The sequence below is a fragment of the Chiloscyllium plagiosum genome, chromosome 12, assembly GCF_004010195.1.
Source record: "Chiloscyllium plagiosum isolate BGI_BamShark_2017 chromosome 12, ASM401019v2, whole genome shotgun sequence".
NCBI lineage: Eukaryota > Metazoa > Chordata > Chondrichthyes > Orectolobiformes > Hemiscylliidae > Chiloscyllium > Chiloscyllium plagiosum.
The window spans coordinates 6,266,765-6,283,527 of NC_057721.1; the positions used below are offsets into that span (position 1 = coordinate 6,266,765).

The 16,763-nt window shown below is 39.3% G+C and overlaps 1 protein-coding gene across 7 annotated transcripts in view; it reads left to right on the forward strand.

The window, feature by feature from the left end:
• Positions 1–16,763, forward strand: part of lrch1 (leucine-rich repeats and calponin homology (CH) domain containing 1) — a 177,044-nt gene that overhangs the window by 115,624 nt on the left and 44,657 nt on the right. For all 7 annotated transcript variants that reach the window (XR_006313116.1, XR_006313115.1, XR_006313114.1 and 4 more), the window contains exons 7-11: positions 116–203; positions 4,598–4,703; positions 9,847–9,956; positions 12,731–12,798; positions 13,649–13,735. Coding sequence is in view for 3 of the 7 variants with exons in the window: in XM_043700368.1 (XP_043556303.1) it covers positions 116–203; positions 4,598–4,703; positions 9,847–9,956; positions 12,731–12,798; positions 13,649–13,735 (459 nt within the window). In the remaining 4 variants the exon portion in view is untranslated. The remainder of the gene's footprint in view (positions 1–115; positions 204–4,597; positions 4,704–9,846; positions 9,957–12,730; positions 12,799–13,648; positions 13,736–16,763) is intronic.

A 16,763-nucleotide genomic window follows, 5' to 3' on the forward strand; every position in this document is an offset into this window, starting at 1 on the left:
TTTTAAGTGATTTGAGACTTTGTTCTCTTTCTGCGAGGAACAGCCGTTTAGACAGTGTGATGTTTCGATAGAGGCGGCTTCAATATTTCACTTTGAATTTCCTTCCTTTTTTAAGCATTGAAGATATTTATCCTGACAAAAAGCAAGACTTTGACTCCGGAATTGGGAGTGACAATGGTGATAAACGCCTGTCAGCGACTGAAGTGAGTATTTCTGACATCTTAATATATCCATTTGACAGGCAATGCTGCTAAAATAACAGATACTCCAGCAGTCTCATTGGTGGCTTAACTAAGCATGAAGGCATCTCAGAAAAAGTACCATCTGTCCAGTGTGGCTCACATCTCTCTTCCTGTGTTATCAGTTCTGCAGATACTTTTCAACTATAAAAAGCATGTGGTTGGCATGAATCTACATTTTATTTTTATGGCAGGATGTTGGGACAGTATGCTGGCTCAGTGGCGAGCACTGCTGCCTCACGCTGCCAGTGGCCCAGGTTCCTTTCCAGCCCTGGGCGACGATCTGTGTGGAGTTTGCACGTTCTCCCCTTGTCTGAGTGGGTTTCCTCTAAGTGCTTCGGTTTCCTCCCAAAGTCCAAAGGTTGGGTGGATTGGCTATGCTAAATTGTCCAGGGATGTGCAAGTTTGACAGGTTACCTCTGGTAAAATGTGGGGTTACAGGAATAGGGTGGGTTGGTTGGGATAAAACGAGGTAAAAACAATGACTGCAGATGCTGGAAACCAGATTCTGGATCAATGGTGCTGGAAGAGCACAGCAATTCAGGCAGCATCGAGGAGCTTCAGCAAAATCGACGTTTCAGGCAAAAGCCCTTCATCAGGAAGGGCTGGGTTGGTTGGGATGCTCTTTGGAGGGTCAGTGCAGACTGGATGGGCCGAATGGGATTCTATAATTCTTCTACATCTTGGCATTTTATCATCTGCACAATAACACAGAACAGTGAATCTTGATTCAAAAGGTCTCTAAATTTCTCAGTAGACGGTTTATCACATTTATTCACAAGGCAGCACACTCCAGCTTGGTAGTGAGTGCTGCGCCGTCCTGAGAGCATTTCCTGTCTTACTCAAGATTGTGGGGTTTTTTTGCATAACTTTGAGATTCAGCAGCTCTTCCAGGAATAAACAGAAAGCCCGTGTAATTGGCCAGTCTGTCATGCTATGCCTTGGCATAAACGGTCTTGTTAAATGAATTAGAATTTAATTTCAGTGATTGAAAATGTAAACGTTAAGCTTGAAGTTGTAAAGTATATTGCAAATTCTATCTGAAGTCAAGAGTGAAAATCCAATAGTTCAGACTTTTCCAATGACTGAAAGCTCCAGGTGGTTGGTCAAGGTTGATCAGGCTGAGGTAGAATTATCATGCGACCAAGTGGAAAGAAGCTGTTTAAAAAATAAAAATTGCTGTTTGTAGAAAATAATGCCAACTTAAAAAACATGTATCATCTCAATTAGAGTTTTAAAAAATTTTTGCGACCTTGTAATGCCAAGCTAATGAATATTGTCAGGGTCGCATGGTGCTATTTAGTTTGATACATTTTCTGCTGCTGTCATCTTGCATTTAGACAATAAATGCAGCAGCTAAGATGCACAGGAAATGGCAATGCAAATCTAATTGAGCATATAACTATTCCTGGATTTTATCTATTTATTTACTTGTTCCTTATTTATGCACCAATTAAATAAGCCTCTTGTGGCCAGGAAGCAGGAAGAGCTAGGCTGAAATATTCCATCCTAAACTTGAGCATTGGGACTAATTCAAATCTTAATTCTGTGTTATTCAAATAAGAATGAAGTTTTTGTAGCTTTTCATGTTTTTGTTCTGGAATTTGCCATGTCCAAGAGTGTGTGGTGGAATTGTTGCTTTTAGTCCACATTTCATGCAAAATAATGTCAACCTGAAAACAGAGACAAAATAGCTTTTATTGTTGCCGGCTTATTCATTTGGTACTAACATGAGGGACAAAAGTGAGTGAAAAAACAAGAACTTCAAAGTTCAAAGATGCAGTTTTTTTGGTAAAATGTGATTATCTCTTTGTCTATATACTTTCACAAAGCTGTTTGTGTTGGTACTCAATTCTCTGACATTTAGCGATACGCTTAACAAGACCATTCAGATGATCAATATATTAAAAGAGGAAAGAATGCACCAGAGGTGGTCATACTCCTTACCAGATATTTAACCAGCTCCTTTTAGATAGGACTAAATTGTTCCAGCCTTTGGACTCCTACATTTATCCAATACTCTGCAGAGAAGATAGAAATTTTGTAATGTGCAAATTTATTGGAAGGATGTTAATTTGGCATACATGGCCCTCAGTTGCACCTGTTTTGGTACAGCAACACTTTTGATATGTTATTTATGCTTTTTAGCATTTAAATGAGCTTCACTACCTTACCCTGCTACCTTTTCAGGGAAGATAGATTCAGCATTGAGTCACGGCTGTCTGTGCCTTAGAATTAGCTTTGATACTGTTCCCTAAAATGCTTTCAGTGCATCAAATAGCTGCTGAAGGTAAACTGCTGGAAGTTGGATACAGCAGATAGTGTAGAACAATGACTGTATTGCAGGACCAAAGAACTCAACTCAAATCTCAACATACTTGTCAGAGGATTTAAATACTGCTAATGATGCAAATTTGGAATCAACAACTAGTCTCAGTAATTGATTGTGAAACTATTGGATTGTTGTAAAATTCACCTGATTTACTAATGTTTTTTAATGAAAGAAATCAGCCCTCCTTTCCCCCCCTCATGATGAAAGCACACCCAGTCCAGTCAATCTGAAAAAGTTCTTATTAACATCTGGGAACTTGTGCCAAAATTGGGACAGCTGTCCCACTTAAGAGATAAGCCATGACCTGACAGAGTCATATTATAAGAATAATTCTTTGCAGTTAGCTTCCCAGACTTTTCACTTAACAACTATGTACTGTTCTAGTTACTGGACAAACCAGTAATGTAATGGAACAATGTTGTATAGTTGAGAAGGAATGGCCATGAAATTTTTCAAAATTGACTCTCAACTCGTAATAGTTCAAGGCAATAAGACAGACAAGGGCAAGGAAACTTCCTGCTGATTATTGTCTGAATAGAGAACCTGGTATATCCATCAACAAGAGTGGCTTGCTAACACCATGACGGATTAAGCACTTGAGACCTGTAGCAAGTACTGAAAGAGCCAACATGAAAACCCTACCTGACTTTGTCTTTACCAATGTGCCTTTTGCAGCTGTATCTATCCCTGTTAGCATTGTTAGGTGTGATCACCTATACAGTTCATGTGAAGATGAGGTCCCATCTTCACATTGAGGGCACCTCCTTTTTTTTTTGTCATGTGATATTACTCACCAAGCTAATTGTTTTGGATTTGAAACAGAGTCATTGGGTTTCCATGGGGCACAGCTGGCCATCCAACAGCAGTAAAATTGAACTGCTCTCAAACCCATCATGCTGGGTTCAGTCAGGTGTACAAGAGTAAGACCAGAAAGACTTTTAAAAAAAAATTAGGTGCTAACCATGTGAGAGCACAAGACTACAATTAAGCACATAAGATTAAAGGAGAGCTGGATTATCATGGAAAGAGGAGAATGGATGGATATGCAAACAAGCTGAAATGAGCTAATGTGTAAAGAAACTGATGAGGCCATAAACACTGATGAGGACTTGTTAGGTTGAATGGCTGCTTCTGCTGTTTCAAAGCAAAATTAAAATCAAATAAAATAGCCGCAGGTGGGACACTGTAATACAAACGTACTCGAACACTTAACAGAAACTTGTAAAAGGTAGACAGAAACTTATTAAATCAGCATAACATTGTCTGGGGTGATGATGCACCCAATCCCTGTGATGCCCAACATTCTCTAAAGGCCTGTATTGTGCCATTGGATACTGTATGTTCCCTTACAATGCTTTACCTGAGTGCTAGCACAACCCGAACAAGGGGCAGGCAGGCAGGCACACTGACCCTCTCCAGGGCTGTTTCTATGCTGTGGATGCCTGTATGATTCTATCCATTGTTAGCTTCGCTTGGGAAACAACCATTAATTATTGACTATTTTTTCACCTCCTTTAATTAATCTGCATATAGTTTATATACTATTTTTCTCCTTTCCTTTGTTGGGTTTCTTGTTAAAATCTAGGTACTACTCTGCATTCGCATTACTAATCAGTTTATGTTGCTAAAAATGTTTTAATCTGAATTATAATTGTCACCTGGTGGGATAACTATACCATCAGCAAAATCTGTTCAAATGCAAGAAGTAGTCCATTCCTTTCCTTGTAGAACTTATCAAGCAGGGTGACCTGGATTGTTTTGCACTTGTTGGCAGTTTTATTTTGAGTGAATCCAATCAGATTTTCATATACTCTTGAAGGTTCCAACTTGGATACTGCAGCAGCTACTCGAATAACAATAATTTTGGAAAAATAATTCCAACTTTTATGTTAAAGTTAATGCTCTTTCTCAGAAGTAATTATACAACTATTGGAGTAGGGCTAAAGGATGCGTTTGTGTTTGTAAAACCTTCTGCTCTATGATCTATTTATATTTATTGCATTTAATATAAGACCTCTATCTTCAGCCTTCAGATGAAGATACAGGCAGTCTGACCCTTCAGATGGCACATATCTCTGAAGAAAATCAGTTGAATAAACAGGAGGAATATTTGAATGTTAGATCAATGAAAGGTAAGTGATTTATCATTCATGCATTTCCATAAATGTACAGTAAATAGTAAGATTCTGAGACCTTAGAGTATAGATATTCACATCTTGAAAAACAACATTGATTGTTGTGTTTTCTTAAACATAGACTGCCAGTTATACAGGAGGCAGTGATGAATCTGTGTATAAGATATATTGCAGAAGGGATATTGACATGCGTCAAGTTCACTGGGATAATATTGAAGAGAGCAATATTGTTATGAAACATGTTGAACATTTGAATGTATTCACTGGCACAGGGAATGTTAAGGGAAGGTTGATAGTCTTCAAGGTTTTGAAGAGGTTTGAGAATGTAATTGGTGTAAAATCATCCAGAGCAAAGAGACATAGTATCAGGGGTGAAAATAGGGTAAGAGAATGGGACTGGGTGGGTTACTCTTCAGAGGGTCGGTGTGGGGCCGAAGGGCCTGTTTCCATATTGTAGCTAATCTGATCAAACATAAATTTCAGGCTTTTGCTGAAGAAGGCGAACATTAAATAGAATATCTTGCCATGCCAGTTGTTGAATATTACTTTTAAGAGAGAATTAGATAAGCACTTGAAGAAAGATATTGTGGAATATGAAAGAAAATTGGGTTTTGTTCGGTTATTCTAATATGAAATTAATTTTAGCATAAACTTGAAGGCTAAAATATCTTATGATGGTGATATTTCAAAAATGCTGTGATTAAACTATTTAAAGCCGATGCCTAGTTTAGTAACATTGTCTAATATGGTCACTTAGAAGTACTCGTTTAATTGGCCAAGTAATCTTGTCTGCATGTTTTCCAAACCAGTCCCTGTAACCCTCACAGGAATTTGTGCTTTCGATATAGGTGTGTTTTTGTGGATTTGCCATGGAGAGAACTGAAAGTTACTCCAGGTCTCCCATAGTTTGTTGCACATTGGATGCAATCACAATAGAGTATTGCAAAATTATACACCACATTTGCAATGAAGTCTTCATTCTAAAATGATATTTAAATGTAAGCAACCACTCCGGAGTTGTGAGCCCTGCAGAGACCGAAAATGTTTTCAGAGAAGAAAACAGTCCCAGCTCTGTAGTTCACTTCTTGTTGCTAGATCGAAACACCCACTGTCCTTTCACAATCAGCCAACTTTACCTGAGTGTTCCAAATTTGATAATGATAGCAATACATACCCTGACATATTCCCAATCTCTATTCTATTAAATAGAAAATGAAACCTTAACGTATCCCTGATTGATCTTTACTCAGCAGTTTTCCAGATTCTTTGTCAACAGCAACTTTTCTGTTCTGTAAGCTCCTGTGGAATGCACCAAAAACTGTTACTCAGCGCCTCCAAGGGTTTCTATTTGACATGCTCTCGTCATGACAACCTGAGATCACATAGGCACCAGAATTGAAGTGTTTACCAGGAAATCACTACTCCCTCTTTCAGAGATATATTTAGTTTTAATTTAAATTTTAATACCAGTGTTTGATCTTAAGTTTACTTTGCTGATAGTTGGCAAGTACGTGAATGTGAATGATGATTATGGATATATTAAAATGCAGTATCCGTGCTGGGATTTTCCTCTTCTCTCTTCGTCGGCTCCTAGTTTTCAAGCAACAAATTGACGTGACAGTGGGCAAGAGGCTCTGATTCCAGAGAGGAGAGGAGGGATGTAGAGAAAAGGCAGAGGTAGTGGCAAAGGACATGTTTTCTCCAAGCAATTTATTTTCTAACTTGCTGTTGGACATGGATAGAAACTGAACTGATGTATTTGGTTTGATTTATTATTGTCACATGTAATTAAGTGCAGCAAAAAGTTTTGGTTTGTGTGCAGTACAGGCAGATCATAGGGTGATGGGACAGAGCGAGGAATACAACGTTACGGCTGCAAAGAAGGTACACGATCAACATGTCAGCCACAATAATGAAACCACTGCGTTTCTTGCAAGAATCTGGCAGTGTTTCCATGCTGTACATCTCTATGACTGTGTGAGTCTATTAATGATCACTGGTATCATGGTAATGAAACTGGTCAGAAGATTTGGATGTGATACAAAGGGCACGATTTATGAAACTAAGCACTAATAGGCAGGTTTATCTAAATTTAAATTGAATTATTAGGAGTCCATCACTTCAATTTAGAGAATGTGCTCCACTAGTTTCACTTGGATTACATCCCGAACATATGAATTAGTAACAGAAATAGACCATTTAGCCCTTTGAACCTGCCCCGCTACTCAATATGTTCCTGACTGACCTCTTTTGTGTTTCAAGTTCTCTGATAGCCTTGATCTTGTTGACTAACAAGAATCTATCTACCTCTGCCTTAAAAATATTCAACAACCCCACTTTCACCACCCGTGACAGAATGTTCCAAAGTCATGCAACCCTTGGAGAGAAATTAATTCTTCTCATCTCTGTCTATTGAGGATACGCGTAGTATTAGTACATTACCCCCTATTTCTGGACTCATCCACAAGAGGAAACATCCCTTTTATGTCCACCTTGTCAAGACAGAATCTTATTCACTTTACCCTTCTAAACTCCAGTGGCAACAAGCTCAGTGTGTCCAACCTATTCTCATGGAACAATCCTATCATTCCCGGTATCAATCCAGTAAACCTCGTCTGAACTATCTCCAATGCACTTGCAGCCCTTCTGAAGTAAGGAGACTAAAACTGGACACTACATTTGAACTGTGGTATCACCAATGCTCTGTATAACTGATGCATCACATCATTATTTTTGTGTTTAGTTCCTGTTGAACCAAAGTATATCATCCTTCTTATTATGTGCTGGACAAGCATAATAAATATTTTGTTGCTCATTCACTGAGACACCTAAATCCCTCTGCTCGTCCTTCTCTGTTTCAGTAATTCACAACCTTTTTATTCTTCCTGTCAAAATGAGCAACTTCACGTTTTCCCATATTACAATCCATCTGTCGGATATTTGCCAACTCACTCTAACTGTAATTTTCTGCAAATGCATGTCTTCTTCATAACATAATCTCCAGTGTACCTTTGTGTTGTCTGCAAATTTGGCTACACTCCCTTGCTCCCCTTGTCCGAATGATTGATGTCAATTGTAAAAGATTTGAGGCTTCGCCACAGACCTCTGTGAGATTCCACTCTGCCACTCAGACAAAAAAAACCTAATAATGTATCATCTCTGTCAGCCAGTCAATCTCCTGTCCATTATAATATGTCACCCCACTTCTCCCACACCAGTGCTTTCCAAACCTTTTCCCATTGCAACCCCATTTCAAAGCTTGAGAGGTGATGGTAGTTGAGAGAGTTGGAGCACAGCAGTTATATCATGGACAGAGTTCTCATTGGAACCTCAGAGCTTGTGACCCCAAATTTTCCGCTCTCGACCTCACTTGGGGTCCTGACCCCACTTTAGGGAACCCTGCCGTACATCATGAGCTTTTATTTTCAGCAGGAACCTTTAATCACATGCTTTCTGGAAATCTAATTACAGTCTACAAAAGGCTCCCTTTTATCCACAAACATAGCACACTGCTTTAAAGAAATCTAATTAATCTTTACGAGGTATGTACTCGTCTTGTAGACGTGGCTGTTATAATACCTAGACACTTCGGTCTGATGTTTCATATATGCCAGTTCTTCACAGTGGACTCTTAGATTGTACAGAATTAGTTCTTTCACTTGTTCATGGATTTTTAAAAACATTTTCGTGACATGTACAGTTAGTAATCAGAAAGATAAAAGGAATGGTGTTGTTTATTGCAAAGAGAATGGAATATGAATGTAGCGAAGCTTTTCTGCAGTTGTGCAGGGTATTGATGAGACCACATTTAGAGTGTACAGATTGGGTTTCCTTCATCAAGAGAGGACATTATACATTAGAAGCAGTGAAGAGAAGGTTCATTAAACTGATTCCTGCGCTCAGGGATATTATCTAATGAGGGAAGGTTGGTTCTGTATTCATTGGAGTTAGAAGAGTGAGAGGTGATCTTATTGAAATACCCAAGATCCTGAGGGGACTTGACATAAAAGATACTGTGGGAAAGCCTAGTTTAAAGATAAGCGGTCACCCATTTTGAGAGGGAGATGAGAGTTTATTTTTCTCTGAGGGGTCATTAGTCTGTAGTAGTCTCTACCTGAGTGTGTGGTGGAGGTAGGGTCGCTGAATATTTTTAAGCAAGTTTTATATACTTGATTAACAAAGGGTAGTAGGTGGGAGAGAATTAAAAGTAGTGTTCAGATCAGTCATGATCTTATTGAATAGCAGACATGACTTGGGGGTGGTATGACCTACTCCTCCGAATTGGTGCATGGGTTTCACTGACAAGGTCTGTCCTGTTGTCCATCTCTAATTGCCCTTGAGAAGATAGTGATGAGCTATCACCTTGAATTGCTGCAGTGCAGATACATTCACTGCTGCTGGAAAGGAAGTTCCAGGATTTTCATTCCGTGGCAGTAATTGAAGTTGAGCTGTTAGTAGCAAGGTTAACTCCTTATCCTGAGCCAAGGTATCACATGCATCTTTCAAATGGGCCACAATTATGGAACCATCTGAAGCAGAAATATGTTCATAGGGGAGCAGTGGTACATTTGAAACAAGAAACACCATCGTGCTTATGGAAATGTAAAGGTGAAATTCTTACAGTTGAGAAAAGGCTTATGGCAATGTCAATCATCTGCTCTTCCCCATTCCAGCCACAAAATTGATTCCAGTAAAACTGTGATAGGTTAAATTAATTGCATAAAGCTTGCACTTAATACACGTTCCACGTTTTCTTGTTTCACTTAAGATGTCAAAATTTCTGACTAATGATGAGCAGCTGGTTGCATTAGCTCTGACCATTTTACAGGTGTTGAAATAATTAAAAGGTCATTTCTTCAGCACCAAGTACCGTACTTGGGTTTAAAGCGTACTTAGTTTATCAAAATCTTCAGCAACTGGTGTACACCTTCAGCAACTGGTGTACAAGGTCATCCAATACTTCCACTGATTTCTTAAATAACAGTTGTTGAAATGAATACTAAATTGATAACTTATTTGGGAAGCAATACTTTGCATGTCACATTGCTTCCATTTGTGGATTTTCTTTCAACATGCTTTATTTTATGAAGTAGGATAGCTATATTTTTATATCTATATTTGTTTCATTCTTTTTCCTCAGTGGAACCTGATCAGGAATCGAAGGAGCTGCTGCAAAATAATCTAGAAGTGAAAGACAGGTTGTCTGGCAGGGATGATGGGTTGAGTTCTGAGTTTAGGACTTACGTAAAGGCAAGTGATAAATGTAAAATGTTTCCTGAAGATACTTGTATGCCAGTGCCCTTGTATTATATAGTATTTGCTAATGCCCACTATATTCATTAGATAGTAGCTCTGCATCTACACATTGTTCCCTTTATCGGCCAAAGAGGTACATGTTGCATTAAATCACCTTTTGAAAGAATGATATTGATTTTGATTGCCTCCCAGTAACCATCTGAGAACTTATTGTCTTTGAAATTTAAACTTTGATCTCTGAATTCTTTTCACATTCAAGTTCTGTTGAATAACACAGTTGGATCACATTGAGGCATGTTTGAGACAAAGGAATGTGTCGGATTCAGTCTTGATTTGCAGATAGAGAATAATCATTGAAATAAAGTGCAGATACTTGCATGGATATCTGATCAACTCTGCATTCTGAAATAAAAAAATCTGCTTGCTCATGTGTCCATTACGAGCAGCTGCAGTGCAAGTCAAAGCTTTAATTCATGTTCCAATAAATTCAATTCAAATTCAATTCAATTCAAAATGAGGTAAGAAGCTATTTGAAATTAGCACCATATTCATGTCTCACTATACAATGTGTTGCTGTATGGCTTTTATGTAAACAAACTTTATTAACAGACTAGTGAGAAAAATGTCCAGTTCCACAGCTTGATGAGGAATGAACAAACATCAGCAAAGCTAGACCTGGAACAACAAGTGGAAAATTTAGAATTTCTGTCACAAATAATAATAGAAATGTAGAAAATAGGAGCAAGTGTATGCCATTTGGCCCTTCCAGACTGCACCGTTATTTAGTATCCTGTTCCAGCTTTCTCCCCACATCCTTTGGTCCCTTTAGCCAGTAGGATTGTACCTGACTCCTTGAAGGCATTCAGTGTTTTGGCCTCAACCGCTTTTTGTGGTTGGGAATTCCATGGGCCCATCATTCTCTAAGTGAAGAAATTTCTCCCCATCTCAGTCTGAAATGGCCTACTCTAAATCCTTGGATTATTTCTATTGGTTCTGGACTTCCTGGTCATCAAGAACATCCTTCCTGCATTTACCCTGTCTGGTCCTGTTAGAATTTCAGAGGTTTCTGTGAGATCTCCCCTCATTCTTCTAAACATCAGTGAATATAGTCCTAATTGATATCGTCCATGTTTGTATGTCAGCCCTGCCATCCCAGGAGTCAGGCTGGTAAACCTTTGTTGCGTTCTCCCCTTAATTAGAACATCCTTCCTCAGATAAGGAGACCAAAACTGCACACAGTACTCCAGGTGTGGTCTCACCAATGCCCTGTATAATTGCTGCAAATTTCCCTGCTCCTTTACTGAATCTTCTCACTTTGAAGGCTGATATACCATTTGCTGCCTTCACTATCCACTGAACCTTTATGCTTACTTTCAACGACTAATGTACAAGGACACTCAGTGCTGCCACTGATTTTCAAAGCGGCAGACAATGAAGCTAATACTAAATCAATGGTTCATTCGGGAAGCAATGCTTTTCATGTCACATTGCTTCCAACAATCAAGTCCAGACTCAGCTGCCCAACTCGAGTGTGGAAATAATGAACATCCTTTACATTTATAATCTCTGTTCTCAAATTGTTTTGGATTTCACAAGAAACTTCAGGCAAGATGTCCCAAAAGTAGCTTAATGGGAATCCATTCCATAATGGCTGAATCACAAGGTTGACCAGGTCTTATCCTCAGACGCCTGCCTTTTACTTAAAGGTGTCACTTTTAAATTATTGTTTTTTTAAATCGAATAGTAACCTTTAAATATCAGCCTAAATTTTAAGTTGCCTTCTGCCAAGTGCCAAATTGTAGACTGATCATTTAACATGTTGGTGCTGTCTGTATTTTGTACATCTCTCTGCTGGATGGTCCAGAGGTGTCTCTGCCTCCTACAATATGTAGTAATTGTGACATTAACCCATTCTCTTGTCTCTCTTGTATTCTCCTCTTCTAGTATTTCTCTCCACTTATAAAAATTGGTAGCAAAGAAGACAAAGTATTATCTCCGAGTTATATCCCACAAATGCAGATGCACAATCCTTTATCCGAAATGCTCGGGACCAGCTGGTTTTCGGAATTCAGAATTTTTCAAATTTCAAAATAAGTGGCAGTTTGATGGTGGAATTTTAAAAAAAACTTTGCAAAGAACAGACTTACTGTGAGTAAAGTGGGCCCTGAAACAAAATTCAGGCCTGCCAGTGCTGGGCCATGCCCCCATGTCACATCTGAGTGACACGCATCGAGTGGGTGTGGACTTGGGTTAACTGTTTGCATGCCAAACAACCTTGTTACTGAGAAATAAACCTCTCAAAAAAAATCTTCGGACTTTGGAGCTTTTCAGATTTTGGGATTTCGGATAAAGGTTGTCTACCTGTACTATAAACAGCAGCCTGGATCGTTGTATGAGTATCACGGTTAATGGAAACAATTTCCCCATGATATTTGCTAAAACTGGCTCCATAAATATAAAGAGTACTGTTGTAATATAATGAGGGAAACAGTCGCTCATTTATATTTTGTATATAAATTATTTTAATTATACTAATTTGTTCTACTGAGATCTGTTCCAAAAATTGCTGTTTGTAATTCTGTGGAGGAGTCTCCCACTGATCAAATGCTTTATTTTGTCGGTATTCATAAGCGATAACCAAGATTATAGGGCTTTATGTGCAATTCAGCTTGATGCATGTCACTGTATGAAATTATGAATGGTTGTAGCTGTGGCTTTGGACATGCAGCAGAATTTTTGTTTTGCTGATACTTGTTACTTTTACATAGGAAAGGGTGATGGAGCCTGAAGAACCACTGCGAATTGAGGAAGATGCAACTTGGACGTTAGAGCATATGTTCGTAATTTTTATATTCAGTAACACCCCTCTGTAAATGCATGTGATTCCTGTGTCACTAAATTTTGGGTCAGTTTTCCTGATTCTAGGAATTGGATGTGTATCCAGTTGACTCGCTCTCCCTGGATCCCATGCGATCTAACCTTACTAACCAGCCTACCATTTAAAACCTTGTTGAAGGCCTTGCCAAAGTTCATGTAGACAATGTTTACTGCTCTGCCTTCCTCTATCTTCTCAGTCATCACTTCAAATAAAAACTCAAATCAAATCAGGGCCACAAAATGGGTTCAGTAAAATTTAATTAAAATTATACCAGATTTCTTGGGTCATAACTGAGAGACTCCATTGTTCAGGTCCAACCAACCAAAATTATCAATTTACTATTTTTCACCATCTGACATGACCTGTTAATGCTGCTTGCCCTAATGTTCATAATCAGTTTTCTCGCCAGCTATGTAATGTAATATAATACACCCCATATTCTCTTGGTACAAATAATTAATTGAATTAATATGTGGTTTCATATGCATTTTGTTACTCCTGCGATTTGCGCATTTTGACTATTATTCTTCCATATATACTTTGTATGTATTTGCAGCTAATCACTGAAGACTCTGGTGAAAATGAGCTAGACTAATCCATTCTACCATGTAGAATGCTGCTTACTGCAAATGGAAGAACTTGAACTATAACCTTGCATTAATCATTGGTGTGGCTCAAAGAGGGAGAATCTGTGAATTCTTTCCAATAGAATTAAGAACTGATCCCTTTGTGAAGAATTATAAGCTTCTGTTCATGTCAGTAAACAATAAATGGCACTCTCCATTTTTATATTGCAATTCTGTTGCAGACGAAACACAGATCAGCATCTGGACACTGAACCAGAGGTGATAGAAAGCTTGAGTTTACCAGAAAGCACAATCCAGGAACAGCAGAGGTACTGCTTTGTATATCTCATAGAGTTTTATCTTCCTTTCCTTGGTGCTTCCTGATATTGCTTCCACTTTCTGTATTAGTCTGTTCCTTTCACTTGATTAATTTTGTTCAAAGAATGTCTCCTGCCTCCATTAATCTGGTAGCTCGTCTTTTCTGATCTTGCCCTATTAATTGCCATCCTTTTATCTTGTGCTCATTGGGTCTACCCCTAACCTCTTGCAGTTATTGCTAAAGCCAATTTTGTTCAACTACTCCTGCTTCACCCATAATTTAGTTGTAAAATTTTTATATTGATCAAAGATTAATTTGAAAATACAGCATTTACAATTCCTATCAATAAATTCCAATGTTACTTTATTTTTATTTCCTTATTCTCTCATTTACAAGCACCACCTTCTGTATTGTTATTGAATGCCGCATTCCTTTGTACCTGTAGTCTTAACCACTGGAGAGAGGATTATCACCTCTATATAAATCTAATTCCCCCAGGAGATTAATCATTGCACGTCTATATCTATAATCTTAACCTGCAGTAAACTACTTAATGCCCAACTATAGATTTAATCTTAACTCATGGTCGACAAACTGTTACTTTTAAATTTACCTTCACCACAAAATGTTCTCAAGTTTTATGCTCAAATTTCTTACCACCAACTTTTATTTTCTCCTCACTCCCTATGTGTCTTGTGTCTCTACAATTCTCTAAGCTTTCCTTTATTTTTTCCTAAGATCCTGGACTTCAAGTACTGAATAATACAATTTGACAATTATTTTCTGTGTTATTCCTCTGCTTGTTTTCCCCAATTTACTGTGTTCAATATCTCTTTAATTTGCTGATTTTCACACATAGACTCATAGGATCACAGTGTCATACAGCATGGAAACAGACTCTAGAGTAAGGAGAAGACCTTTTGGTAGTGTGATGAGGAAAGACTTCCTTAGCCAGAGAGTGGTGAATCTATGGAATTCACTGCCACAGAAGGCTGTGGAGACCAGGTCATTGAGTACATCTAAGACTGAAATAGATAGGTTCTTGAGTATCAAGGGTTACAGGTTGAAAGCTGGAGAATGGGGTTGAAAAACTTATCAGCCATGACTTGTCTGCTCCACCACTGATTCGATGGGCTAAATGGTCTAATTTCTGCTCCTATGTTTTATGGCCTTACAGCCTGTACCATTACTATACCTTAATATTCTACCTTTAATCTTTTGCTAAGTAGATTTGTTCACTAGCAGTCTCAGTTCCTCCAGTTATTATAATGCAAAAGAGCACACAAATCCATTGCATCCATTTCTTTCTACAAGTGATGCTTGTCCTTTATTCTAATTGTAAACTACATCTGGCTTTAAATTAACCAAGAAAACATTTTCAAACAATTTACCTAACAAAACTACTTACTGTACTCTTTTGGCAGCTTAAAGTATCCCTTTTACCCTTGGAAAACAGTTGAAGCAACTTCTCTTCACCTTTAAATAGCCTTAGAAAAACTAAAGCTTAATATTGCTTTCCATTTCTCCTTTGTTTTGAATTTAAAATTTACCAATTTAAATACTTTTTTTTAGTAAAACATTTGTATCTACTTGCAAGGTCAAGCTTAAGAAGAACTGGGGGCCAGTTCCAAATTTGGGGGAGTTGTCTCACAGGCTAAACAAGCAATAGCTTGACGGAGTCGTGGTCAAGAAATCCCACTTTACAGACAATGCCCCAGACACCACCATCACATTCCTGGGTGTTCATAAAAGAAATATGTGCAACAGTTCAAGAAGATGCCTACTGCTACTTTCTCAAAAGCAATTAGAAGCATAGATAATAGAGCTCCCACAGTGTGGAGGCAGGTGATTTTGGCCCATTGAGTCCACAGCACCCCTCTAAAGAGCATCCCACTCACCCCCCCCCCCCCCCCCCCCCCACCCTCGCCCCTGCCCTATCCCTGCATTTCCCATGGCCAATCCACATAACCCTAAGCATCTTTGTGGTTGTGGGAGTAAACTGGAGCACCTGGAGCAAACCCATGGAGACACAGGGGAATGTGCAAACTGCACACGTTGCTGGAGGCTGGAGTTGAACCTGGTCCCTGGCACCGTGGGCGGCACGGTGGTTAGCACTGTTGCTTCACAGCGCCAGAGACCCGGGTTCAATTCCCGCCTCAGGCGACTGACTGTGTGGAGTTTGCACATTCTCCCCGTGTCTGCGTGGGTTTCCTCCCACAGTCCAAAAATGTGCAGGTTAGGTGAATTGGCCATGCTAAATTGCCCATAGTGTTAGGTGAAGGGGTGAAATGTAAGGGAATGGGTCTGGGTGGGTTGCGCTTCGGCGGGTCGGTGTGGACTTGTTGGGCTGAAGGGCCTGTTTCCACACTGTAAGTAATCTAATCTAATCTAACCACTGAACCATCGTGCCGCCCAAAATTAGACATGGTAATAAATGCTGTCCCAGCCAGCAATGCCAACATTCCTTGAATGTATTTTTTTAAAAGCTTGGACATTCATTGAAAGTTTGCATTCTCCTCATATTCAATTGGTACTATACTGTCCTTTGCACTTCTGATTTGTGAACTTGCTGGAAACTGTGATGTTTTGTTCAATTCTGTGAGATGTGTATAGGTAAGTGTGAATAAGGTACATGTAAATTTCAGGAGAAAGTGCAGATGCTGGAGATCAGAGCTGACAATGTGTTGCTGGAAAAGCGCAGCAGGTCAGGCAGCATCCAAGGAGCAGGAGATCAGGAAGAAGATTGCAGGTCAAGAAGGCAGTGCTGAGTCCGAGGGTTGGGACTGAGATAAGGTGGGGGGAGGGGAAATGAGGAAGCTGGAGAAATCTGCATTCGTCCCTTGTAGTTGGAGGGTTCCTAGGCGGAAGATGAGGCGCTCTTCCTCTAGGCGTCCTGTTGCCATGGTCTGGCGATGGAGGAGGCCAAGGACCTGCATGTCCTTGACGGTGTGGGAGGGGGAGTTAAAGTGTTCTGCCACGGGGCGGTTGGGTTGGTTGGTGCGGGTGTCCCAGAGGTGTTCTCTGAAACGTTCCACAAG